This window comes from Dermacentor silvarum, chromosome 4 (assembly GCF_013339745.2).
Source record: "Dermacentor silvarum isolate Dsil-2018 chromosome 4, BIME_Dsil_1.4, whole genome shotgun sequence".
NCBI classification, from domain to species: Eukaryota; Metazoa; Arthropoda; class Arachnida; order Ixodida; family Ixodidae; genus Dermacentor; species Dermacentor silvarum.
This window is the reverse complement of record NC_051157.2, coordinates 4,242,470-4,269,108: the sequence shown is the minus strand read 5'-3', so window position 1 is coordinate 4,269,108 and position 26,639 is coordinate 4,242,470. Positions and strand designations below refer to the sequence as shown.

General features: G+C 48.4%; 1 protein-coding gene across 1 annotated transcript in view; it reads left to right on the top strand.

Annotated features, from left to right (window-relative positions):
- LOC119448020 (transient-receptor-potential-like protein) overlaps positions 1-26,639 on the top strand; it is a 166,949-nt gene that overhangs the window by 103,041 nt on the left and 37,269 nt on the right. Inside the window, exons 12-13 of the mRNA XM_037711526.2 lie at positions 10,536-10,691; positions 11,703-11,756. Of these exons, the coding sequence (XP_037567454.2) occupies positions 10,536-10,691; positions 11,703-11,756 (210 nt within the window). The remainder of the gene's footprint in view (positions 1-10,535; positions 10,692-11,702; positions 11,757-26,639) is intronic.

The following is a 26,639-nucleotide window of genomic DNA, read 5'->3' as shown; positions in this document are numbered from 1 at the left end:
TCGGTTTGTGTTCCGCGCCAGCAACATTTCAGCGTCTAATGGACACTGTGCTCTGTGGACTCAAATGGCAAACATGCCTGGTGTACCTGGATGACGTGATTGTCTCTTCCGCAATGTTCGACGAACACTTACGAAGGCTGAAAACTGTTTTTGAAGCAATACGATCTGCCGGTCTCACGTTGAAGCCTGAAAAGTGCGATTTTGGTTTTCAAGAGCTCCAATTCCTCGGTAACGTCGTCAGTAACCAAGGAGTCCGACCTGATCCGGATAAAATTCCTGCCGTCGCTAATTTCCCGACCCCATCAGACAAAAAGGCCGTGCGACGTTTTCTGAGACTATGTGCATATTACCAGCGATTTATTGCAAATTTTTCGCGCATCGCGTGGCCGTTAACACAGTTCACCAGAGAAGATATCCCTTTCACTTGGGGCGAAGACCAGCAGCGGGCATTTCACGAGCTCCGGCAACGCATGCAAGCGCCTCCCGTGCTTGCGCACTTCGATGAAGACGCCCCGACGATATTGCATACAGACGCTAGTAATGTCGGTCTAGGGGCGGTGCTCGTACAATGGCAGGATGACAGCGAAAAGGTGATCGCTTACGCCAGTAGGACACTGTCCCAAGCGGAGGCTAACTATTCCACCACTGAAAAAAAATGCCTCGCAATGGTATGGGCAGTTCTGAAATTTTGTCCGTATTTGTACGGTCGGTCTTTCACCGTTATTATCGATCACCATTCGCTCTGCTGGCTCATTAATTTGAAAGATCCTTCCGGCCGGCTCACACGTTGGAGTCTTCGACTCCAAGAGTTCGACTTTACTGTCGCATACAAGTGAGGAAAACGGCACGCAGACGCCGACTGCCTTTCTCGGTCTCCTGTTGAGACGGCAGCACAAGAAGATGACGACACGGTCTTTCGAGGACTCGTGAACACTGCCGATCTTTCACGTCAGGAACGGGATGACGTTGAATTGCTGCCGCCGATTGATTACCTGGAAGGACGAACCAACAGCGTGCCGAGGCTATGTTCAAGAGGGCTGGCGTCATACTGCTTGCGCCGCAATGTACTCTACAAGAATAACTTCTCCCCTAGTGGCAGCAACTACTTACTCGTTGTTCCCTCATCGCTTCGACGTGAAATCTTACACGCCTGCCACAACGAGCCGGCCGCTGGGCACTTGGGCTACACTCGCACATTGGCATGGATTCGGCAGAATTACTACTGGCCGAGACTTGCTGCGGTCGTTAAACATTATGTTTAGACATGTCTGGATTGCCAGCGCCGCAAACCGCCTTCCGTCAAGCCAGCCGGCCTTCTGCACCCTGTTCAAGTACCTGCCACACCATTTACACAAGTAGGCATGGATTTTCTGGGCCCCTTCCCAACGTCTACTACCGGCAATAGGTGGTTAATCATCGCCACGGATTATCTCACTAGATTTGCCGAGACAGGTGCTCTGCGACGGGGAACAGCAGATGAAGCGGCGTAATTTTTTCTTGAATCCATCTTTTGAAGACATGAAGACATGGCGCTCCCGCAATAGTCATCACGGACAGAGGTACTGCGTTCATGGCCAAGTTTTTGGACATCGTTCTCCGTTTAAGTGGTACCACCCACCGGAAGACCACGGCCTATCACCCTCAAACAAACGGGCTGACGGAACGACTCTACAGGACAATGGCTGACATGATAAGCATGTACGTCGATGTAGAGCACAAGAACTCGGACGAAGTTTTACCCTATGTCACCTTCACGTACAATACGGCTCGTCAAGAGACCACTCGCAAGACACCCTTCAGCCTCGTGTACGGCCGTGAGGTTACGACAACATTAGACGCAATGCTCCCTCATGAATTTGATGACAACGAGACGGGTGCTGAAGAGATCACACAGCGAGCAGAAGCAGCTAGGCAGCTTGCGCGTTGGCGAATCCACGAACAACAGGACTGTGACGCCAGATGCTACAATGTTCGGCAGAGATCCGTAACATACAACATCGGCGACAAAGTGTGGGTCTGGACACCTATTCGTCAGCGTGGGCTCTCTGAAAAGTTCCTGCGCAGATAATTCGGGCCCTACATAGTTCTTCGATGCATCAGTGACGTCACCTACGAAGTCGTTTCGGACGCCTCTCACTGTTCAAAGCGCCGACGGCATTTACCCGAGGTCGTTCATGTGCTTCGTATGAAGCCGTACTATGAAGACTGACAAGATTGCGCAGTTTTTTTTTCTTTATCGCAGTTTGCCAAGCCTCTGTCATCGGGACGATGATTTTTTTTTCTATGGGGGGAGCCAATGGAACAACTATACAGGGTGTTTCAGCGAACACTTTCAAAAATTCTTAAAGGTTGCCTGTGGCAGATAGCACAATTCTAGTTCATGAGCTGGTCTACTCGAAGAGGCAGACATTACTTGCACAAGAAAATGAAATGCATAATCGAATCATTAACAGAAATTCACTAATTAAGTTTTTAACTAATTACCTGTTGGCCCATATTGCAATTTACAAATTGTAGCCGTGGAGTTCGCAAGGCGGGTCCACTTAGAATTAATTCTCAGGATGACACCAGTTTCGAGATATTAATTGCCGAACTTTGCAGAGAAATGCATGGGCGTTCCAGTTAATTTTGTGCTTCAATGCATAAAACGACGTTTTGTTAAGAACCTAACTGGAACGCCAATGCATTTCTCCGCAAAGTTCGGGAATTAATATCTCGAAACTGGTGTCATCCTGAGAATTAATTCTAAGTGGACCCGCCTTGCGAACTCCACGGCTACAATTTGTAAATTGCAATATAGGCCATCAGGTAATTAGTTAAAAACTTAATTAGTGAATTTTCGCTAATTAGTCGATTATGCATTTCAATTTTTTGTGCAAGTAATGTCCGCCTCTTTGAGTAGACCAGCTCATTAACTAGAATTGGGCTATCTGCCACAGGCAACCTTAAATAAATTTTGAAAGTGTTCGCTGAAACACCCTGTATTGCCGCGGGTATGTGCCAGTGGGGACGAGGTTGAAGTAGCGCGGACTTTTAGGTTAAGCGTAGAGACGACGACGTTGTTGATTTTGTTGACGACTGATAACGTGTCCTTGTTGGTGCTGCTCCGCGTCCTCGTCGATCCCACGTCGTTACAGTATATATATATATATATATATACATTGTTGGAGCGGTGCTTCAGGAGGGTCCACAGGGTGAAATAAGCCAGCCGGTTTAAAGGGCGGTTTCTTGCGACACTGACAATCGCGGCAGGTCTTTACGTACCGTACGTTCTTGTGCAGTGGCAAGATGGTGGGGAACGTACCAGTGCTTATACAAGACGCAGTCTCACCAAGGCTGAGAAAAACTACTCAACCACTGAAAAAGAATGCTTAGCGGTTGTGTGGGCAATTAGTAAATTCCGATCCTACTTGTACGGTAGACCCTTTAAGGCTGTCAGTGATCACCACGCCCTGTGCTGGCTTGCCAACTTCAAGGATCCTTCAGGCAGACTAGCCCGTTGGAGCCTACGCTTACAAGAGTACGACATTACCGTTGTCTGCCGATCTGGAAGACAGCACAGCGACGCTGACTGTCTGTCACGCGCACCGCTCCCTACGACATCATCGGACCCTGACGATGACTTGCCATTTGTCGGCGTTGTCGACGCGGTAAAGGTGGCTGAGCACCAGTGCGCTGACCCTGAGGTGCTGCCGCTGATCGAGTACCTTCAAGGAGTTAAAGGTGTTTTACTTCGCTCGCTCTTGCACGGCTTATCATCGCACTGTTTGCACAAGAAGGTCCTTTACAGGAAAAACTGCAGAAGCAGTCCAAATACGTACCTCCTTGTCGTGCCGTCGGCGCTGCGACAAGACATTTTGCAAGCCTGCCATGATGAGCCATGCGCGGGACACCTGGGATTTGCTAAGACATTAGCAAGGATATGACAGAAATATTACTGGCCCCGGCTGTTTTCTTCCGTGCAACGTTGCACCGAGACCCGCATTGCTGGCGTCAGTATGGATTTATGGGTCTGCGTCTTCGTCGAAATGAGCAAGTATTGGGGCAGCTTGCAAGCGCTGGCGCAATTCATTGAACGACTGCTGCTGCTCGTCCGCCCAAATGAAAGGCACATCGTCGCGCGTAAGCCGTGTGAGAGGCTCAGCAATTCTCGAGAATGCCTCGACGAAGCGTCTATAATAGGCGCACAAACCAAGGAAGCGTTGGACAGCCTTCTTGTCTGTTGGTGGTGAAAACTCGGCAACGGCAGCTAACTTAACGGGGTCTGGTTGGATGCCTTTAGGACCAATGACATGGCCAAGAAATTTGAGCTCTTGGAGCCCGAAGTAGCATTTTTCATCCCTGATGGTGAGGTCGGCAGTACGGATCGCAGCGAGGACGCTCTCGAGTCGTGCGAGGTGCTCGTCGAACGTTCTCGAGAACAAGACGACGTCGTCCAAGTATACGAGGCAGGTTTGCCATTTGAGTTCAGCAAGCACGGTATCCATCATCCGCTGAAAGGTGGCAGGTGTGGAACAGACTGAAGGGGAAAACTTTGAACTCATAAAGCCCGTCAGGTGTCACAAACGCTGTTTTTTCACGATCCTGCTATCAACTTCGATTTGCCAATACCCGGATTTAAGATCCAACGAAGAAAAAAACTTGGCATGTTGTAGACGATCCAATGCGTCGTGGATGCGTGGCAATGGTTAAACATCGCGCTTGGTGACACGGTTCCACTTTCCGTAATCTACACAGAAACGTAGTGTGTTGTCTTTCTTTCTGACTAACACTACAGGGGAGGCCAACGGGCTTGTGGACGGCTGGATCACGTCGTCTTGGAGCATCTCTTTCACCTGCTGCGTGATCGCTTCCCTTTCCACTGGAGACACTCTGTAAGAATGCTGGCGAACAGGACGTGCGGATTCGTCCGTAATAATATGGTGCTTTGTGATGGACGTGCGCCGTACTCTGGACGACGTTGAAAAACACTCGGCAAATTCATTCACGAGACTCAGTAGACGGTCTTTCTGATGGTCTGGCAGAGCAGCGTTAACGTGAATCCGTTCTTTCAGGCTGGGTAACTCACATTGTTGAGACGATGCGATTTCCAATGTGCCAATGTAAGTAACATCAATGATTTCGCGAAGTGCGATTGTCGTTCCTCGTGGTACATGCCGATACTCGTTGCTAAAGTTTGTTAGCAACACGGCTGAACATCTGTTTCGCACCTGAAGAAGCCCTCTGGCTATGCAAATGTGGCGCTCAAGAAGCAGGGTGATGTTTGCCTCAGCAATTCCTTCGGCGTCGTCCTCCATGTCGCGTCCGACAAGGGTAAGCACGCTGCTCTTGGGTGGCAACGTGATGTGATCGTCGGCAACGTGAAGCGCGATGTCACGGTCGTTGTGATTACTGCTCGCTATGGCTTGTGTAGTAGCAAAGCTGACTCTAGACTCTTGCAGGTCGATGATGGCACCGTTCGCCTGAAGGAAATCTATGCCGAGTATAATGTCCTTAAAACATTCAGGAAGAATGACGAAGTCGCCGATGTACGTGAAGCCCCGTAAGTTCACTCGTGCCGTGCACCGGCCCATTGGAGTTATGAGGTGCCCTCCTGCAGTACGAATCTGAGTTCCGGCCCATTGCATCGAAACTTTGTTCAGTATACGTGCGAGATTCTGGCTCATAACAGACGTGTCCGCACCGTGTCGATCAACGCCGTGACTTCGTGGTCATCTATGGTAACTGGTACGTCGCAAGATACTGACACCAAACTGCACTGATTTCTCTGCGTCTATATTGCGTCACATCGCGGTCCTCGTAGTGGAGGTTCTCCAGCGTTCGCAACGTCAGCGACCTCACCTCCGCAGGTCGCTGGACTCAGTTTTCCCGGGAAGCAGGGCTGCGTGAGCGACGACTTGTTGCACTAGGCGTGACCAGACCTGTGTCGGGTGGGTGACGGTGACCGGGTGTAACGGGAACGAGGTCCTGGCGTCCGCGAGGTAGGCTTCAATCTCCAGGGGGCGTTCGCTATTGCGCGGGCACGGCGCATTCAGTGAAAATCCACGGAGCCCAGCTCGGCGGTAAGGACATGCCCTGTAGAGGTGGTCGGCTTCACTGCAATGAAAACACAAGGGCCTCCGGTCTGCAGTGCGCCATACGTCGCTCTTGCGGGGTGGTCGTGCTTCAGCCATGAATGGCGTGCGGTGAGGCCAGAAGTCGCCTCACCGAAGTCGGGTTTGATCTCGAAGCGGTAGCATAGCATGTACCCAGCATCTCCACCAGAAAAAACTGCACGCTCTTCTCCTGGCCCGCCATTAAAGAGAAGCGTCTATTTTTTCAAGACTCCGTCTTGGATCTACCTTACAATATATATATATATATATATATATATATATATATATATATATATATATTGTAATGAAGCAACAAGATGGAGCACCGTTCCCTCTTAGAGCTCCGTTTTGCTCTTCCTCCACGAAATTGGTAATCTTCGTCTCGTCTAGGCTTATGTACGATGCCTCCCGACTGTTAATGTGTTCTTCATGAGGCGGAAGGCTACGACGAAGGGGCCCTCGAACTTACCACGAAGGTTTCGGTCAGGACATTGAGCATCTGCTTTCTTGTTGTGCTCTCTCGGAAGTCTAAATCTCTTTGTTGTTGTGAATGTGTCGATTTTTGTACCCCGTTTCAGCGTTCCAGAAGCGACGATACCACACCTTGGAATCTGAAACTTCGGCCAACTTGTCTGAGACCAGTTGCTCTCAGTAGGATGCAGTACACAGTATTGGCTGTCTGCCCGGCCATCCCCGTGCAGTTGTTCGCACGGCCGACACACGTCGCAATGGGCGACGTTATAACGGATGTGACTGTATTTTCGGCCACCGAAATCGCAGCTCTGTGTTTAGAAGCGTGGCTCGCCGACTGATGTGTCCCCCATATTGAGACTCGTGGGTGCTATTTAAAACACAGGAGCCTCAAGAGCGGGAATTACGAGAAGGTGACTTTCCTCATGTTTGTACTTGCTCCAGTGGCCTCAGAACAAAATCTCTTCTTGAGCAAATTTGGAGTGCTTGCCTCCTTTGTCAAGGAGTGCAAAAAATAACACCAAGTCCCCGTCTTCTCGTTTGACTTTGGACACGCTCTGTTTAGAGAATAAGTTCCAGGGCCCGCGGTTTTGTGAGATGTGGCCATGAGTATTGTGTTACCAAGCTTTGGCAGTATGATTGATATCTTCAACTTGGTGGCAATCAGAATGCTCGCCCTCCGGGCTCTTAGTTGAAGCAGCGCTGAAGTCGGGACGGCTGACTTATATACGGCCCTGTGAAATGGTGATCACACATCATCGTGTAGCAAATTGTAGTTCCCCAAGGTGAGTCAGCAGGAAGATTTTCGAAGACTGGCACAGCAGGGAGGAACCTGCTGCCAGTTGTTGTACGTATCGTTGTCTAACGTACCGACTAATAGAGCCCTGTATCTGATAGAGTGCGATGCAGGCTGTGTCCAAAATTCAAGTGGGATGGGGCACGGTAGCAAATTATTGCGGACCGTTCTGCGCCTGTGTCCACAAGGGCAGAAAGGTCACCGATTCCAGTAGCATAATCTGGTAGCAATGGAAACGAGTCTGTTCTGTGTTTTCTGTGTTGTTGCGAACGCATGTAGTCGATGTAGCGGCGCGGGTGACTGTCGCACTAGGAGCTGGCGAGTCCCCTTTGGTGCTTTTGCAACGAACCAGCTGTTGGCACAGTGGTCATCAGACGGCGACTTGCGTTGCGCCCTAGCTCTGCGGCTTTACGGCCAAAGGCGTCGGATGTTGCTTCTGCAGAATGGGATGCCGGCAGCGTGAACAGAATCCAGCAATCCATCCACGACGTACTGCCTAGCAGCTTGTGCGGGCTATGACAGGTTGCATTCGTCTAGGAGTCGCAGTTTGTCGTAAACGTATGCAGTTATGTTATTCGTTTGGGATTTGACGTCGAGATCGCATGCGTGTGAAGTCATCGTCATAGTGGGAAGGAAGGCCGCCGAAATCACTTACTAGAGCTGTACTTCATTCTGCCAACGAACAGTAGGTGTTAGCCTCGTACCACTGCTTAAGTGCCACTGCTCACCAGGCTTTAGCGGCATCCCGAAGTTTCTGTTCGGAAACCAATCTTTTGACGTCCTCGGAGGAAGCATAATGCTCACCTAAGGAGACAACAGTCCATATACACAACGTAGGGTTCTCCTGGAATCCGTGTAATTTGGGAACTGTTGTCTCAGCAGGAGTTGTAATAGTTGGCCGACCGACGGCTGAAGTAAAACAGCTGGCCATATCTTGCAGCTGTTATAATGTGTCCACTATTGCTCGAACCGACAGCTGCCGTGTAGGACTGGAGGCCATCCCCGGGCGCTGTTACGGGTTCCGGCGATGGATGCGAGTGGTGGATCACTCGCCCACTTGCGAATCACCGACAACGCCCGCAAGCCGGGCACTAGCATTCGTCTGGGAACCCATGGTCAGGACAGCGGGCGCTACTTGAATCCGTGGAACCACTGTGTGGTCCCTGAAGTCCTGGCGATGGAGTGGGAAGACGCTTCCGAAGCTGTGTGCTTAAAGTATAAATCGCGTGCAAGTGATCTTGCGCGTGACAGCGACAAGCGACGCGATGGAGAGGGCTGTCGCGTTCGCTCGTCGCCTACTAGTCGTACCACACGCGAGCGACGACCTTGAGCGATGCCTCCCCGGTGTTGCCGGTATGAGGACATCAAATAAGCGCCGAAACTGGCGCGACGCGTGCTTTATTAATTCAAGTTGACGTGTTTGTGTGTAAAGAGCCGCATAAATATTTCTAAAGGTCTTGCACTAGGTTCTTATCCTTGCACGTATCAAAATTTTGGCGTGTGCTCGTTCCGTGCGACAATTGGTAGTACATGACTAATGTACGTGTCATTCCGGCTTCGCGCTATTGGCTAGTCGCTCATAGCACTTCCAGGCGAGGAGCGACGAATTCTAGATTTCCAGAACCGAGCGAAAAGAACGAGCGATTTGTTCGCGCGACGGCCCGTTTCGTCGCTCAAAGCCGTAGCTCGCCGTCGTCGCTCGTCAACATCGCGCACAAGATCGCTCTCATGCGGTTTGGGCTTGAGGCTGCGTGTAATGTAATGATGCAACGAGACGGAGCGCCGTTGCCTGTTAAAGCTCTGTTTTACTCTTCTTCTTGCTCATCCTCCGTTTCCCGTTCCTTCACACTTAAGCGGGACCCGTGTGTGTGTGTGTGTGTGTGTGTGTGTGTGTGTGTGTGTGTGTGTGTGTGTGTGTGTGTGTGAGAGAGAGAGGGAGAGGAGAATCACGCAGGCAAAGAGAGTACGACGTACGTTGGATTTGCACAGTATATTTTGCTAACGTTTCGGCTTAAAAAAAAGGCGAAGGATTAATGCGTGGATTTGAGGAGGAACCTGAGCGATGGACCAACCTTCTTCGTATATATGTAACAAAATATATTTGCTCGAAAGTGCTGCCGCTGCTTGCATTTATGCGCCTGTGGCTTCCTGGTATTCATTTGCTGTTTTTCAACATACAAAACTGTCAGCCCTTCCACTGGGGTGGAGATGGAGGACCATCAAAGCTGTACTATGGTGGGAATTGTGTATTTCCAATTAAGACTATTCAGATGTGATGGTGTAATTGGTTATTAGAACTATTAAAGAGTGAGAAATATATATATATGATCCGGTGGTTTTCCTTTATTTGGTGACCACAGGGACCATGGCCTTATGGTCGCTACAGTATATACCGCCATGGGGTGTACGGCAGAGGTTGGCACGTTCTTCATAAACACGTCACCAACACCTCGCGAGTTCGGTGCGAACACACGCAGAACGCCGGGCTGTTCTGCGCGTTGCTGGTGCTCCTACATGTCCAAGTTTATACAGTTACTCAGAATTTTCAGAATGACAGCCCATAAACAAATGTCATGAAACAAAACACCGGCAGCGCATGCCTTTTATGTTAAATCTTCTCAGAGTGTGATCGAGTCGCCAGGCTCCCCTTGCGCCCAGTCGCAAGATACGCATTTGGTGCCTAAGCTAAATGTCGCCTCCCCTCCCCCCTTCTCGTCCTCCAACGGCCTTTCGCGCGACGGAAAGATATTAAGGAGGGGTGGTTGGAGCCTCTCAGTCCAGGGCCCCACAGGCCTCTGCCGCCCGCCTGACTTGTCTAATTAAGGACTTTTGTCCTGCCAGGTTGGATGGGGCGAGCTGTGCCTCCCACTGCTCCATTGTGTTACTGGTATTTGGTCTATGGGGGCGCGACGGAAGTAGTCGCGTTTGCTCTCGGCCGTGCGTTCGCTCCCCGTGAAAGCGCATGTCCCTCGCGCGCTTTCACTCGCACTTGCAGCATACGGCCAATGAGAGTTTTTTTTTTTTTTTTTTTTTTTTGTACACGCGGACGCGACCATCGGAGACTGAGCCCTTAACAGCTTCGCCGTAAAACGTCCCTCAGCCCTCGTCCAGTGCGCTTGTTCCAGTATTTTTAAAAGTGACCGTTAGCCAATTCCTTTGATGTTGCCGTGCAGGAACGCGCAGACACGGAATGGAAATTTGGTCGGGCCAAACTGATTCTCAAGTACTTCCAGCCAGGTCAGACACTGCCACCTCCATTCAACTTGTTGGACTTCATTCGCCACGTCACCAAGCTAATCGGCTGCAAGAGGCCCAAAAGGAAGGACAAGGTAAAACACGAACCTGAGGATTGTCCACGCTGTGCGACTATGTACGCCGGCGTTAAGAATTAAATATTTCACATAGACGTCGAGATAGCCCGCTTTTCTACTTTTCTTTTCTTCCGTTATCTGTCACTTTCCTCTTCGATGTTGCAAAAAAATGCGGCCGTGCGAAATACCTTTCAAACATTTGCCACAATTTGCTTTCCACATGGCGTCTCTTCACTCAAACAAATCATTGAGCCAATCGATCAATGTTTCCTGAATTGTGGTCGCGGCATCACTGCGCTATGTCTTTAGTTAGAAATTGATGAAATTGTGCACTTATTTATAAAATAAAAACATATTGGCTATCCCGTAACCGAGAGTAGATGTAAGCATGAAATGACTACAATATGGCGTGTTTTGCTGCCTGTGGTGTCGCCGCCTTCTACCGCTTTTCTTTCAACAGTGCAGCGCGCTCAGCGTCTGTCGCTACTTCGTGTCGCGGACCGCTGGCGTTCAAATTACCACTGGCACTTTCTGCCTTTGGAACGTCGCGATTGGAAATGACAAATAAAACTTCAGCATACTAGAAGTTACAGCTTGAGTGATATTGTGAACAAATATTAAGAAGAAATCAATGTTTTTTTGTGACTTGTTTGGGAAGTATCTACCGTATGTAATACGGTCCTATACAAAACGTTGGGGGCCAGAGACCACATTTTCTTAACTTTTGACTGGTTGCGCGGATGATCTCGTTTTGTTCTCGCAACGATGCGTGTATGTTCACGTTTGAGTGCCCGAATGATCTCGTTTGAATGCCCGGATGTTCTCGTTTGAGTGCCCGAATAACGGCTCTGGCTTTTGGCTCAAGGCCACTCGAAGGTCGCTGACAATGGGAGCCAAAAGCATTTATGCTTACGACTTTAAAGAATGGTTCCGCGAGAAACTGATTAGCGGGTTGTGTTTTGAGACAGCTGATTCCAGCGACGTCGTCGTTATTGTGCCCTGTCTAAATGGTATCTTTTACTTTTGCAGATTTATTTGGAAGAGAATGGTCTGCGTACGAAGAGAGAAGAGATGACATATCAGGTTTGTGCGGGCAAAGGTTTACTGCGACACGATTTTTTTAGACGACTTCTTTCGTTGATTCGATTTATAGCATCACCGAACGGTGGTGAAATGCGATAAGATGAAATATTTTACACAGCGATTTTCTATTGTACTAAGCGGTAACCGTATTTTCATTTATTGTATTAGTGGGGCTAAGCTAACATTAATGAAATGCTCTTCATTAGAATTGCTACTTGACGTAGTTGGTGTTTGCAGAAGAACTATGGCCGCAACCCTGTACGACGACGTGGGTGGCGGTCATTTGTTTAGACCTAAAAATAAATCACCATGCTGGCACATGACCAATCGCAACTATAAGCAGACGTCGTGTGATGTTGCAGAAACGATTGTATGTAGCCGTAGTTTTTATTTTTACGCTCAAGCGTACATGGCCCGTCTCAAACATGGAACATTCTCAAACATCAAAATTAAAGTTATGTTAATTCTGATGTTCTATAAGTCATAACCACGATACGATTACGAGGCTTGCCATAGTTGAGGACTCCAGCTTAATTCTGAACACTTGATGTGCACCAGTACACAAGCGTGCTTGTATTCCGCCCCCATCCGAATGCGACCGCCGCGGCCAGGATCGAACCCGCGACCTTGCTTCTCTTTGCATTTAGCACACGATACGTGCTATTACAAACTTTTCTACGATGAGCAACACGAGAATAAGGTGAAAGCAGGAGCCAACGTTTCGACGAGTGGACTGGTCTTTTTCAAGACGACTCTCTTCGGTACAGTGTCTATAGGGGTACGGTTCTTCTAAAGAGGGTAAGGCGGGTGGGTGAGGTAACGAACAGGGTGTGGAATTGAAAAGAAGTATAATGCGCCACTTGTGGAAACGTTGGCTCCTGCTTTCCCCTTGTTCTCGTATTGCTCATCGTCTTGAATTTCCATCTCCCGCATTCGGCAACGTTTCTACCGCCACTTCTCAGGGAGCATCTCTCTTACCTTCCAAGTAGCTCCTCCCATCACATGTCATATTTGCACCAAGGCACATTTGACCTGCGATGGGAGGAGCTACTTCACCACTTTCTGCATTGGCGTACTTCTTGGTGAGCTAATTTTGTATTGGTGTAGGGGTTTCTGCACCAAGACAGAAAGGAAAGACCGATGTTGTGGTGCAGCGATGGCCTAACACGCTCGGTTTTCAACGGCCTTTTACTAGCATGAATTGCATGAATTACTCGTGAACAACTGGAACATGCATCATTTGCTTGTGATCTACCATGCCATGATATCACCAGACCATGGAGCCAACACTACCTTTGGCACATTTTTAAATGTTTGAGTTAAGGATACTACATTTGTTGTGCACAGAATCAATTTAAAGCTTCATAGCGTAATTAACTCATTGAAAGCCACAGCTGACACACGCTTAAGAAAAATTTTTGCCAGGACTACCTAAACTCTACAATTTTTTAAATGAGCTTGACCCATTCTTTTGATTGTGCACATTTCGGATGACTGCAGAACACTCATTACAATTATGTACTTTTTAGACGTGCAATGGCTTTATACAGCGACCACAGATAGCCACGCCACACCATGTTTGTAAAATAATTCACAAGTAAATGGTAGTAAAATTGGGTTGCTCCATGTTGATGTCCACAAGCATGGCATTGTAAATGGATCCCAGAAGCAGCAGCGTTGCAAGGCATTGTATGCCGCACCATACAGTGTCAACTTATTGTAGCCGTCTCGCTGGCAAAACCAGCTGGCGAAGCAGTGCGAGGTGCTTTCGAAGTAGGCTGTTCCCGAGGCGGCCATCTGTTCTGCCAACAGGACAAAAGGCCAGGCGTACGCATCAAACATGTAGCTGTCGACCATGCTGCTGAAGTTCTAGAGATGAATTTAGTTCCGCTCTCAGGATGAAAAACACAGCAATATGCTGTAGCAAACAGTAGGGTGAGAGCTATTTCAGGGCATAGCCAGCACTGCATGCACATATTATGCCCACGCAATAGGCTTTAGCTGCAATACATAGAGTAAAAGGCATTTCTGCAGCTTCACTTAGTTTTTAACACTACCAGGTTTTAAAATCCACAAGAAAAGCTCGGTCTCTTTCGTTTGACTTGTTAATACACCAAACAAAATTAGCGTAGCTTGCACTGGAGGCGCAATGCTTAGAAGACAGTGGAGCTGATGGGCACCTAGCTAGTCCTGGCTTTTGGGCTAGGCTAAGCACTACCAAGTCATCTTCAGCATTTTCCGGAATTTATAGATTAGTGATCGACTACTGATTAGCTATTGATTGGCTATCGATTGACTATTGATGACTGACTAAGCTTAAGTAGTCCCAACCATGCTTAGCTAGACTTAGCCAGGCTCAGCTTCGCTAGTTCACAGGTGTATGTGTCATTGCGCTTGCACCATTTCTGCACTACCGCCAAGATCGGCCCAAATTTTTGTATTCAGCAGACACATTACTCCCTGCTTAAATAGCTCCGCTGTTAAAACGTGTGTGTGCGTGGAAGGGGTTAAGGCTCCTTTATAAAGCCAAAATGCTTCTTGGCATGATAAAGCGAAGCCTTGTGCCATTCAGACTACAGTCACTCACTTCGCTTTCAAAAGCACAATCAGAACAGAGAGCACAGAAAACACACAAGTAGTAGATTCAGCAATTTATTTGAAACAGGTGCAGCTTTATTTCGCACAATGACCACATTCCAAAAAGCCGCACACGCTATGCACATAATACAGCCAACTTACGTTATTGGACAGCTGTTAATGTGTCCTGCCTGTATATGTGGAAGTCTCAGTGTGCCCCTGCTTTGTAACTTGTCATTTTGATTTGAACAATAGATAACGTGAACAAAGGCTAAACTTAGCACAACTGCCACATTCATAGAAGAAAACTACATATTGAAATGACAACTCCTTGTTGAACAGAAAAGTGTATACAGTAGACTTCCGTTAATCCGACTCCAGTTAATTAAATTTTTCGTTTAATTCGATCCCAACTGGAGGTACTGGCCGGCACGCATGCGTTTCTATGGGCCAAAACGTTCATTATTTCGATCCAAAATTTGGCATTCGCCGGATAATCCGAACTTGACCAGACGCCAGTAACGACCCCTTTTTAGTGGCAGCGTCTAGGGGACTGTGAATGCGTTAAACAAACGCAAGTGCGAAAGTGAGTCTGCAGGTTTCCTCTTCCCGCCTACACTGTGGTGGCTGCTGTTTTGCCAAGTGGACAACATGGCTAATGCGGTATACACAAATGTGCCCATTCTTGGCCCGTCTCCTAGAATGGGTGTGTGTCACTGTGACACAAGGAGTATAGGCGCCTTCTATTACGTGTCGTACTTCTCCATGCATTCTTCACTCAACAAGCATATATCCTCATTGCACAGGCAACAGGTGGTGAGACGGCTTCCCCACATAACATGCTTGTGACATTCGCTACTGCTAGCTCGCTAAGGCAAACAAGCTTTCCATCATTTAGATCGCAATATTCCAACATGCAAGATTCTAACATATAGGTCGGATCGGCATTCCTTTTTCTACTCCAGTGAAGAAACCTTACAACCTACGCTGACCCTAAAGGTAGTACAATGTCGCACATGCTGTGCTAGCTGCTTCAATGAAGTGACTGGGAAATGTGGGCGAATCCCAAAGGTGGTGCAGTTTACGCACCTCAAAGTCCTGCTACAAAAGAAAAATTAAAATTAAATTAAATTATGGGGTTTTACGTGCCAAAACCAGTTCTGATTTTGAGGCACGCCGTAGTGGGGGATTCCGGAAATTTGGACCACCTGGGGTTCTTTAACGTGCACCTAAATCTAAGTACACGGGTGTTTTCGCATTTCGCCCCCATCGAAATGCGGCTGCCGTGGCCGGGATTCGATCCCGCGACCTCGTGCTCAGCAGCCCAACACCATAGCCACTGAGCAACCACGGCGGGTTTGCTACAAAAGAAGAGAGACTGACATTCTCTCACTTCGATAAGCAACTTGCACACATGCTCTGACACATATTGTGCACCGTAATGCACGTCTCATGCACTGAGCTACGCATTGGCGAGCGAAAAGTATGTGCGCGACATAACGTTTAGAGCGTCGGGTTGTTATGTTGAGAGACAGGTTCGGGCTCACTGTCAGACATATGGAGAAGACCGAAATGAGCCGGGACATAAAGCTGCTTACTGCAAAGTGTCTGGTGGAAAGAAATAATTTATTGCCTTAAAAATGCCCAAATCCAGCACATGCAATATTCAGTAAGCATTCATTCCCACAAGTCTCTAGCGCGTAACACTACAGAGCAATGCCACAACGGCGGCTTTTCCACATACCCTAGGTGCATAGCCATGCAGCACGTTACAATGGCCGTGGCTTCTACACAAAGCTAAGGTGCATAATGCTGCAGCACGATGGAGCGATGTTTTTCCGACAAAACGTAGAGGCTGTTTGCATACACTTCAATGATTTTATAAGCACCTAAAGTGGTTGTGAATGTTCGACCATAATGGTTTTTTTTTTTTTTTTTTACTCTGCAAACTGGGGGATGCCCATTTCTACTCTATATCAGGACAAATTAGTAGCTTTTTGTTCTCAACACTTTTTAAACAGTGCGGTGTAATGATGACCACAGTAAATTAGTGAAAATATGAAAAATTAGCATAATAACTCAACTCAATACGTGTTGCTTCTAGTATCAATACAAATCATGTCAAGAAGCTTGGAGAACTGCCTCTTACTGGGTGCACATGAAAAGCATTTCCAAAAGGTGTGCTCAAAATGCTGAAATTTCAGTCACAGGATGCGTTTTGAGTGTTCACCAAAAACATGGGTCATGATCCCGAGACAGCCTACATCAGATTCAGCTTGCAGTTGTGGAGTGCCCTGGGAAGTTCACAAATAGATTCGAAATTATTTTAAAGTAGAGGCTAAGTTTGTACCCGCCTGCTGATAGCAAAACTGGCGCCGTCTAGGACATTTGTGATAAAAACAGTTCCCCAAGAGAAAGGCGCTCCTTTTCGTGCAACTTCCGTGCCTGTCTATCAAACCAGTCACGATATCACGAAAAGGGTACGTGACCCTCAGAACCATTTCCTTCAGGCAAAGACCTCTAGTTTAGCATTGAGCTAGTTTGGTCACCGGAAACAGTCATTCCTACTCACACATGCCTATTTTGTTTTCTCAATATTTTCAGGTCCACCTAAATTAATGCCGTCATGATAGCCATCAGATAATATGGTAGCATCGATTTTTGTATTAATGATTCAGCAATGAAATCTAAAAGCTTGCAGCAGAGTGAAAGGTCCGAAGGACAAGGAAAGAGAGGGGAGGCATCATGTTTTAACATTTCATATTTTTAATGGGTTGCATTGTAACGGAAACTGGCAAGCACTGATTGAGCGACATGGCCACTGGACAGAGGAAAATCATATTTAGCTGAAATACAGCAGCCTGTAAGAAAGAGACAACATTCGTTATTTGTGATGCTTGGTCTGCATCACTGTTTTCTACACCATCGGTGAATATGAACATGTCGGAGGTGAAGCATATGCTACGCCTCATTTTGCATCACCTAGGCAGTTATGTTACTAAAACCATTCGTGGAAAAGAATGCCAAGAATAATTAACAATTAAACACCATGAATATATAGATGTATGTGTGTCCGAAAGCATCATATTGTCACGTAGTAGTGACGATGAAGAAAACAGCAGCAATACTGTGAATGACGAAGCTAGCTTTTTATTGGGCGAACTTTTGCCCACAAAAATAGGCTACGCTCAAAGAACAACGATAGCGGCAAACATATTCGAATGTGGTCGAAAATCTGATGAGCGGGTCGAGCGCGTCGGCTTTTGTACATCGAAGGTTCCAGAGTAATCGCTGGTGCCGGCGTCGCGCAAACATTCAATCACATGACACAAGGTTCGGTGACAAGAGACAGGGGATGGAACCATCGATAACATTCGAGAAACTTTCGATACGTGCAGGCGCGTCTGAGCGATAACACTTGTTAGAGAGTGAAACGCCGTACACCGGAGGAAGATACACAAGTACACGTGTTAATGTCATAGCCACAAGAATGTTCACCATCGTCAGACGTAGCCTGAACAATGAGGACACGTCTATAGCGGCTTGACTTTAACAAAGAGGCATCTAAGGAGCCTCTTTGAATACCTTTAATGCGCTAACACATTTAAGCCAACCCAACCAGAAATATCGAGCACCCTCAGAAGAACCCACCGCGGTGACTCAGTGGCTAAGGCGTTGGGCTGCTGAGCAAGAGGTCGCGGGATCAAATTCCGGCCGCGGCGGCCGCGTTTCGATGGAGGCGAAATGCAAAAACGCCCGTGTGCTTCCGTTGTAGCGCACGTTAAAGAACCCTCGATGGTCAAAAATAATCAGGAGCCCTCCACTACGGCGTGCCTCATAATCAAAAAAAAAAAAACAAAAAAAAAACACCGTATTCGAGGGCTCCGAATTAATTCTGACCACCTGGGGTTCTTTAACGTGCACTACAACGCAAGCGCACGGGCGTTTTTGCATTTCGCCTCCATCGAAATGCGGCAGCCGCGGCCCTCCGAAGAAGCGAAAAGGCACTCCATGTGCACATTACAGGGTTGGAAATCCCAATGTATCATTTATGCTACGCTGTGTTTGATACCTCAAAATTGTGATTTAAATATGAGAAACACAGATGCCTATAGTCGTGCTTTTTCTATGCTCGAGCGAGTTCTCAGTTGTGGATAGCTTAGCAAACTAATTACTAATTAATTTCTATGTAGCGACGAAGCCTAGTGCCAGAAATTATGTGAAAGAAAGCAATTGTTGGTGCTCGTGCTTAATCTACTTGGCCATTGACCGAGCCCCTTTCGTGAATCTTTATTACTTGGTTAAATCACGCTTAGCGCTAAATTTGTGCTCACATTTGGGGTACAAACTGGAACATTGTATGCGGACTCCACCTGCAGCCTTGACTATGCCTGACGACAAGGGACAGCAATTGAGATGCTAGCTCACCCCCAGATATCACCTGTTCTGGCGTGTCAAGGCAGCGACACTGTGTTGTATTCAGCGGCATTGACAGCCATGATGTGGAAGAGTGGCTCCAAGTAAAGCACTTGACACATCAGCAGAATGAGAACAAGGAAATGCCCCACATGTGTGCACAGCGCTAAACTGAACGCATTACCCCCCCTCCCCACAGAGTGGAAGCCAGAGGAGGCGCCCAGTGAACGTGCTTAGATCCGACCACCCAGAATGATGAAGGGATGGAGGCTAGGTTGAGTGGAGGCACCGCGGATGCAAGAGCGGCGGCATAGACCGATTTCAGTCGATCGGCAGCCACGACGTCTTCGCGTGAAGTCCAGCGTGAAATTAGGCTTACGATGGAGTACGCGGAAAGATTCATCGTAAGCCGGGGGGAGGAGTGGACGCACGCGGTCACGCCGAACGAAGACATGGCTGCAGTAATCCATATCCTGGCTGACAAATACAGAACGGGGGTGTTTGGCAACAGGAATTACAGGAGCAAGGTCACGAAACATGGTGCGCAGCTCCCAGATATAGGTGGAAGCATCATGAATGCAAGGTGGTGACGACGGCGCGAAGAATTCTCCATGAAGGCGCAGGGGAACGCCATAGGCGAGTTCAGCCGAAGAGCAACCTAGGTAAGCCTTCAGTGCTCATCGGATGCCTAGAAGGACGAAGGCAAGGTGGACGAGCCAACGTTCCCTTGGCTGATTAATGGTGAGGGCTGCCTGCAGTTGTCAATGAAGTCGTTCCACCATGCTATTCGCGGAAGGATGGTAGGTGGTCGTATGAATATTTCGAACGCATAGAATGTTGGCAAGCATGGTGAATAGGGCTGATTGAAACTGGTGGCGTCGGTCGGTGGTGACGACAGAAGGGCATCCGAAACAGGACACCCAGCCGCTTACGAAAGCCGTAGCAACTGTCTTTGCCGTAGTGTCAGTAATGGGAAACCCCTCTGGCCATCGGGTTAAGCGATCCACACATGTGAGCCGGTAACAGGCCCCACGTGATAACGGGAGAGGGTCGACAATATCGAGGTGGATGGGGGAGAACCTCGCGTCTGGAGGTAGAAATGGGGAGTTTGACGTGACGGTATGGCGGTGAACTTTAACACGCTGGCATTGAAGGCAGGTTCGCACCCAGCGCCGGATGTCTGCATCGATGCTTGGCCAAAGGAAGCGAGCGGTGACTAGCTTCTCGGTCGCACGAGTACCAGGGTGGCTCATGCTGTGCAGTTGATCAAAAATTGCGCAACGAGAAGCCAAAGGCACGAAGGGTCGAGGAACACCAGTGGATGACTCGCACGTCATCAACGAGGAAGAAAACGCAAGCGGGCACTCAGTGAAGGACAAGGACGTGGATGAGGAACGAAAGCGATGCAGCTCAGGCTCATTGCGCTGGGCGGCTGCTTGCTCCTCCATGTCTACTGGTGGTTGGGCCGCCAGGGCATCGACGCGGGAGAGTGCATCAGCGGCAGCATTTCCCGGCCCATGCACGTGACGGAGATCCACTGCGAACTCGGAGATAAAGCGCAGCGGGCGAATCTCCCGTGCAGTATAGTTGCTGGGAATCCGATGGAAGGCAAACGTCAGGGGTTTATGGTCTGTGACGACGTGAAAGTCCCGGCCCTCCAGAAAGTGGCGAAAATGTTTGATGCCGAGGTACACCGCAAGGAGTTCTCGACCGAATGTGCTGTATTTTGCTTCAGGTGGCTTCAGTTTGCGAGAAAAAAAACAAGAATCTGGCAACCAGATACGCGCTGCTCCAGAACTGCGCCGACTGCCACGCTCGATGCATCGGTGATGAGACGAATTGGGGCATCAGGAACGGAATGTATGAGCACGGTGGCGTTTTCCAGCGCCTCCTTGGCAGTAGCGAAGGCAGATGTAGCGTCCTCAGTCCACTCAAGTGGCATAGCCGGATCTTTTTTTAATGCCAGTAGGCCGGTCAGAGGCTTCAGGAAAGTGGTACACTTCGGCAGAAAGCGGCGATGAAAGTTCAGTAAGCCCAGGAATTCTCTGAGTCTCTTTAGTGAAGTTGGAGGTGGAAAGTCTTGAATTGCCTTCACTTGGCTGGCGAGAGGCCGGATACCTTTTGGGGTGACAAGGTGGCCTAAGAACTCGAGGGTAGCGTCGCCAAAGAGGCACTTGTTCAGATTAATGACGAGACCGTAATCATCAAGTCGGTGGAAAAGGGCGCGCAGGTGAGCTTCATGCTCGGAGCCGGATGAGCTTGCGACGAGGAGATCATTAAGGTAGGCGAACACGATGTCGAGACCGCATTGATAGTGCGCTGAAAAGTCTGTGCAAAGTTGCGCAAGCAAAAGACATTCTCACATACTCGAAGAGGCCGAAAGGGGTGGTAGTGCCCGTCTTCGGAACGTCAGCCGGCTCCACAGGAATTTGATGATAAGCTTTCCCTAAATCAATCTTAGAGAAGATCGTGCACCCAGCCGAATTCGATATGACGTTTTGTATGTGAGGAAGTGGATATCAGTCTGGTAAGGTGTGGGCGTTGAGAGTGCGATAATCCCCACATGGTCTCCAGTCACCAGGATCTTTCTTTGGCACCATGTGGAGTGGCGATGCCCAGTTGCTTCAGGAAGGTCGCACAATGCCGAGCTCAAGCATGTGTTCAAACTCGCGATTAGCGATGGCGAGGCGGTCTCCAGACAGTCGATGCGTCCGAGTAAGGACGGGAGGTCCAGTGGTTACGATGTGGCGAGTGATTGAGTGCTTCACCGGTGACTCTCTGGTATGCGGTTTCGTAAAATTGGGAAAATCATCGAGGATTTTTGCGTACGGCGAAGCGGGTGCCAGAGCTCGAAGTCCCGTCGGCGAGATGGTGGAGAGTACGCCGTTGATGTAGAGGCGCGTGCTGAGATCAATGAGGTGATGAGCATGCATGTCTATCGCAAGGTTGAAGAAACTGAGGAAGTCAGCGCCGAGAACAGCTTGCGAGACATCAGCAAGGATGAAAATCTAGCGAAACGTACGGCGCAATCTAAGGTTAAGTGTAAGAGACCGTTGGCCATATGAGCGGATAGCCGAGTTGTTTATCGCTTGGTGCGGGCAGGTCTGCTCATTGCGACGGCGATCTGCACACGAGGCCGGTATCACGCTTAACTGGGCGTGTCGACAAGGAAGCAAGCGCCACTGATCCTGTCAGAAATAGGCGTCATGTCCTTCGACCAGTACCACTTGCCGCCCTCATTGGCCGGAAGCAGCATTTGCCGACCAGGAGCACGGACGGGTGCACTTGCGAGCAGAGGTGCCCAATGCGCGGTGGTACTAGCACACAGCCGAAGACGAGCTCTATCTTCGCTCGTCGTATGGTTGAAGCTCCGGAGAGCGCGGGGGCGTCGGGGAGCACCTGCGCGACTGGAACCTCGACGAAGATCGGCGTGACAAGGGCGCGAGGTCATCGAGACGTCTGACAAGGGCGTCCAGATGGTCTTCTATGCTCGCTAACGTAGGGGCTGCGGCTGTAGCCGGAGGCGGAGTGGTAACGGCGCTGAGACTAAGGGCCCGCCAGTATTCCGCAACTCGGTCAGCCTGTTCAGCGAACTCGTCTAACGGCACATGACCCGCAGCCGCGAGGAGTGGGACCATGTTCTGCGGGAGGCGCTAGAGGAACAAATCACGCAGCACCTTGCCCTGCTGAAAGGCGGAGACTCCGCCAAGAAGCTGCCGCATGCGTCGAAGGAGATGCGAAGGGTGACTGTCACCGAGCTCTGTAGCTGTGAGGAGCTGCTGGAGTCTGCTGTGCTTGGACTCTTACTTGCGGGAAATGATAGCCGCCGTCAGCGTGTCGAAGGGATGGGTCGGGTCCGGCGAGGTGATAACATCCGCTAAGTCCTCAGCGACGTCCGGAGGTAAGGTGTTAGAACTTGGTCTATTGGCTCGTGATTTAACGTAGACGAAAGTGCGCCTCGACGAGCAGAAGCTAGGTGCTGGGGCTGTTGGGCAAAAATGGCGGCAGGTTGCTGTGTTGGAACGCGACCACCGCAGTACCGCTAGGTCGGGCGTCCCCCTGCCCAGGCAGCACAGCCAGGCTGGCCCCAGCACGGTAATATCACGGCAAACACCGGCACAAATATAGGCCCGAAACCGGCAGCGCTACCCGCGTCAGGAATGACCCAGAGTGCCCGTGCCACTAAAGGGCCTATTTCGGCCATCGTATGGCAGCGCCAATACAGGCAGGCAGTCGGCTCTGCCGTTCATTGCCATTCCAGTACATTGCCTACTGGCAGCGCCGGTATTGGTCAATAGCCGGCTCTGCCACTTTTAGTCAATTTATTGTCCCTCATTACCCACTGGCATGGCCATATTGTGATGTATGTGGGCGATGCCGTTATTTCCTACGATTTTAAATTGCGCAAATGTTGCACGGTAGCTCGATGCAACATGCCATGATCTGCTATAAAATCACCAAATAATGATACATAATTTCTTTATTGGTCTGAAAAAGGTTGATACAGATTGTCGGTCGTATCCCCAATCCTGCGGGCCACCTACGAAAGCTTCGTTTATGATGCTACGGGGGGTTGAGGCTGGGCTCGCAAAAGGGGCACTTGAAGATGCTGAACGGGTTGAGCCGCTTCGGCGTAACGCCGCCGTCTGCTATCAACACAGTCGACGGCGCCTGGCAGCATTCTTATGAAGTCTTGCGCTTGATTGATGTCGATCTCTGCGTCTCACAGGCACCATCTGCATACAATGCATACACCTATATTATCCCAACACTACCAGCAGTGCATAATATAAGCAAGAGGCACAAAACAGAAATTAAACGCGTATCACCTGTTCCCACTCTGCATAGCCGCATGTTAAACAGTCTCTTGCTTTTCTTTCCATGCAGGCTGTACGGCAGTTGAACTGCGTGGCCCATGATGGCGTTCATTATATTGAAGGCAACCTCCCACAGACATGATTCCTCCATTCAAACAAGTTGTTCAAGCTGAAAAACAGAAGCTGAAATACACAGAAATTGGGTAGGAAATTCCGCTTCATCAAAATATGCAATTTTTGTTCTAACTAGCCAATTATGATACATTATGCCTTCATCACAAGACTTCTCCTAAGTGCTTGTAGGTAGCTGTACTTAGCCTTTGGCAATGCGTAAGCTTTTAGAACAAAGGTAGGAAAGAAAGGGTGCATTATTTCATGATAAACAGCTAAGCAAGCTACAACTCAATAGATTATAGTTTTGCAGGAAGTTCTGAACGCCAGTCAGCTCGCAGAATGTACTTCTTCAGTAGGGAAGTACATTCCAACTTTGTTCTTCCAACTTTGGTCTTCTAGAGTGTACCAGCCGAAATGTGCCGTGCTGCGCGTTTTCAAAGAGTGCGTTTCAGCTGACGCTGAAGCGGTGCAACACCGTCTACGTACGTAATAAAAAGTGGCCGTACATTATTTCTGTAAAAAAAAAAAAAATACACGTATTAGGCAATGCACTTAGTTCAAACATTATACTTGAGAATAAAAATAAGGCAATTGTACTTACCTTGCGATAATCGAGTTTATTTCGCAGTAAATGCAGTTTGCCAACGTAAACAAACTCAAGCGAGATCGCATACGGCGACAAGCTAAACCAAGCGATGATTTTATAGAAGGCGCACTGGCTACACGTGAGTAATTGTATGTATCAAAACACGGACGGCAAGGTTTTGGACACTTTCGAGAGCTTGCGATAAGGTATAGCAGTTGATGGATTCCAGACAGAACTGGTGCACTCGAAGATTGACCCCATCATGGATTTATAAAATAAAAGCTTCCCATGAAGAAAATTTCGGAGCAAAAAACCAAACATGTGGTTGGCATTGGTAAATTGAAAAGTCAACATACATATTTCAAAAATGTTGCGTGTGGAGTGTATCCCGACATATCTACAAGAGGAAGAAGAGGTGTAGGTGGGAGTTTAATAAGGAATAAGGAAGCTTATGTATCCCTCTTTGAAAAGTCAAAACAACGATAGGTTTATTGATTAGCTGATATAAGATGCAAACGTCAGCGAACAATTTATTCAAATCTGTGTTGCTCTCACAAAAAGAGTTCACCTACTTGATAAATGTATATATATTTTAGTAGTTTTTTTCGTTATGCTTGTTCCACTTTTTAATCAGAAATTAATTTTATTCAGTAACTTACATTTTTATCCAGTAGCGTTCATTTTCTTTCTTTTCCCATTCTATTTTCCTGTATTCTCCTTAATATTAGCCTCGCTCTTCGTTCTCAGTAGTAGGTCGGTAACTTCAACTCTTTCAGCCATCTTCCTGTTCTTTTTTATTTTTCTTCATTTTCTGTTCCCTTCCAACGGAGAGCGCCTTGTGTATAGTCGTCTTGGTCGTCTGACCAAACCTTTTCTCTTCACTCCCCCACCCCCGTCTATCTGTTGTGGCGTTGTCTCTGTTCTCCGCCTTCCCCTTTCTCTTCAGTGCAGATATATTTCGCGTCGTGCAACATAAGCATTTCATTGTAAGGTAGCGTTGGGCTTGTCTGACATCCTTGTCCTTTCTATTTGCTGTTTTATTTTTGTTTTAGAAATATGCACCAATAGCCCAGCAGAAACCTCTTCTTCAACATGGCACCACTTCTTTTTGTCCCGGATTCTTGCTGCGGGGAGGAATTTATGCCTACTGTGCCCGTTGGTCAGAAAAAATCATCTGGCATCAAAAAAAAAAAATCTGAACAAAAAAAACACGCACGACAGGGCTTTCCGGGAAAGGCACCTAAGATTATAATGAAGCGGGCCGCAGGAGAAACTACTACCTGGTTTGATATGCTCTCTATGCAGACAAATAATATAGGGAGCAGTCATCCAAAACGACTTGTATTGTACTAGCAATAAAATTTACAGCCGCTACAGAAGTTCAGCTAGCCACGGCATTACTGGCAAGTGGTACAGATGATTGCACCATAAATTTATGCAGTATTTTGAAATTCACTACCCGCAACACTACTTATAAACGACGCAAATGTAAGCGCACATGCTTTTTAATTATATACGTACCCCCTTGAATTTGTTATTGCGCCTATCGAGGATGCACACGGCAAGCGCCCATTGCTGCGTTATAATGGAGTGCCCTTGTGCCACTTGTAAATAATCTCCGATCGAATGATTCAACACAATAAATACAATTACGCGAAAGTTAACAGCCTTTGTAATTAAACGAAAAAAATATGCAGAACATGCATAATAACTTAGTGAGAAACAAAAAAAAAATTACCAGAGTGATCTTGTTGCAGTTGGCGTGAGCGGTGAAAAATTCAAATAAATATTGCGTGCTGTAAACATATATAATCGGGAATAGCCAGCGAATGCTGCGTGAACAATAATATTGAAATGCCTTTCTGTTTGACGGGCTAAACTGCTAAACAATGTCCCTGCTGCTAAACAATGTGGCTATGCCTATATTACTGCTAAACAATGTGGCTATGCCTATAGCTTTGAACGGACGTTGTTAACCAATGTTTGGAGATGTACAGCCAATGAGGGCACTCTAACGGCAAAGCAGGTCCGGGATAGCCAGTTGCATCGCCCGGCCTAGCCATTAACGGGCATTCACCGGCACGGTAGGGCCAGCTCTGGATGTCTGTTACAGTGGCTTTGCCAGCACTGGCATTACGGAGGCAACGGCGGGCCTTCGCGGCCCAGCCAGTGCCGGCTGAAAACCACCATCGGTTCTAGTTGGCCCCATGCTGCCTGGGTGGGTGTCGGCACCGGCAGGATCCATGTCGGAGGGTTGCAGCTGCGTGTTCTTTTCCGGGTCGCGAAAACTGTCGAATCTAATGCGAGGAAGACCCAGCTCCGACAGCGTTGAGTTTCGATCTGTTCTTCTTATCTTTTTTTACAGTGAAGCTC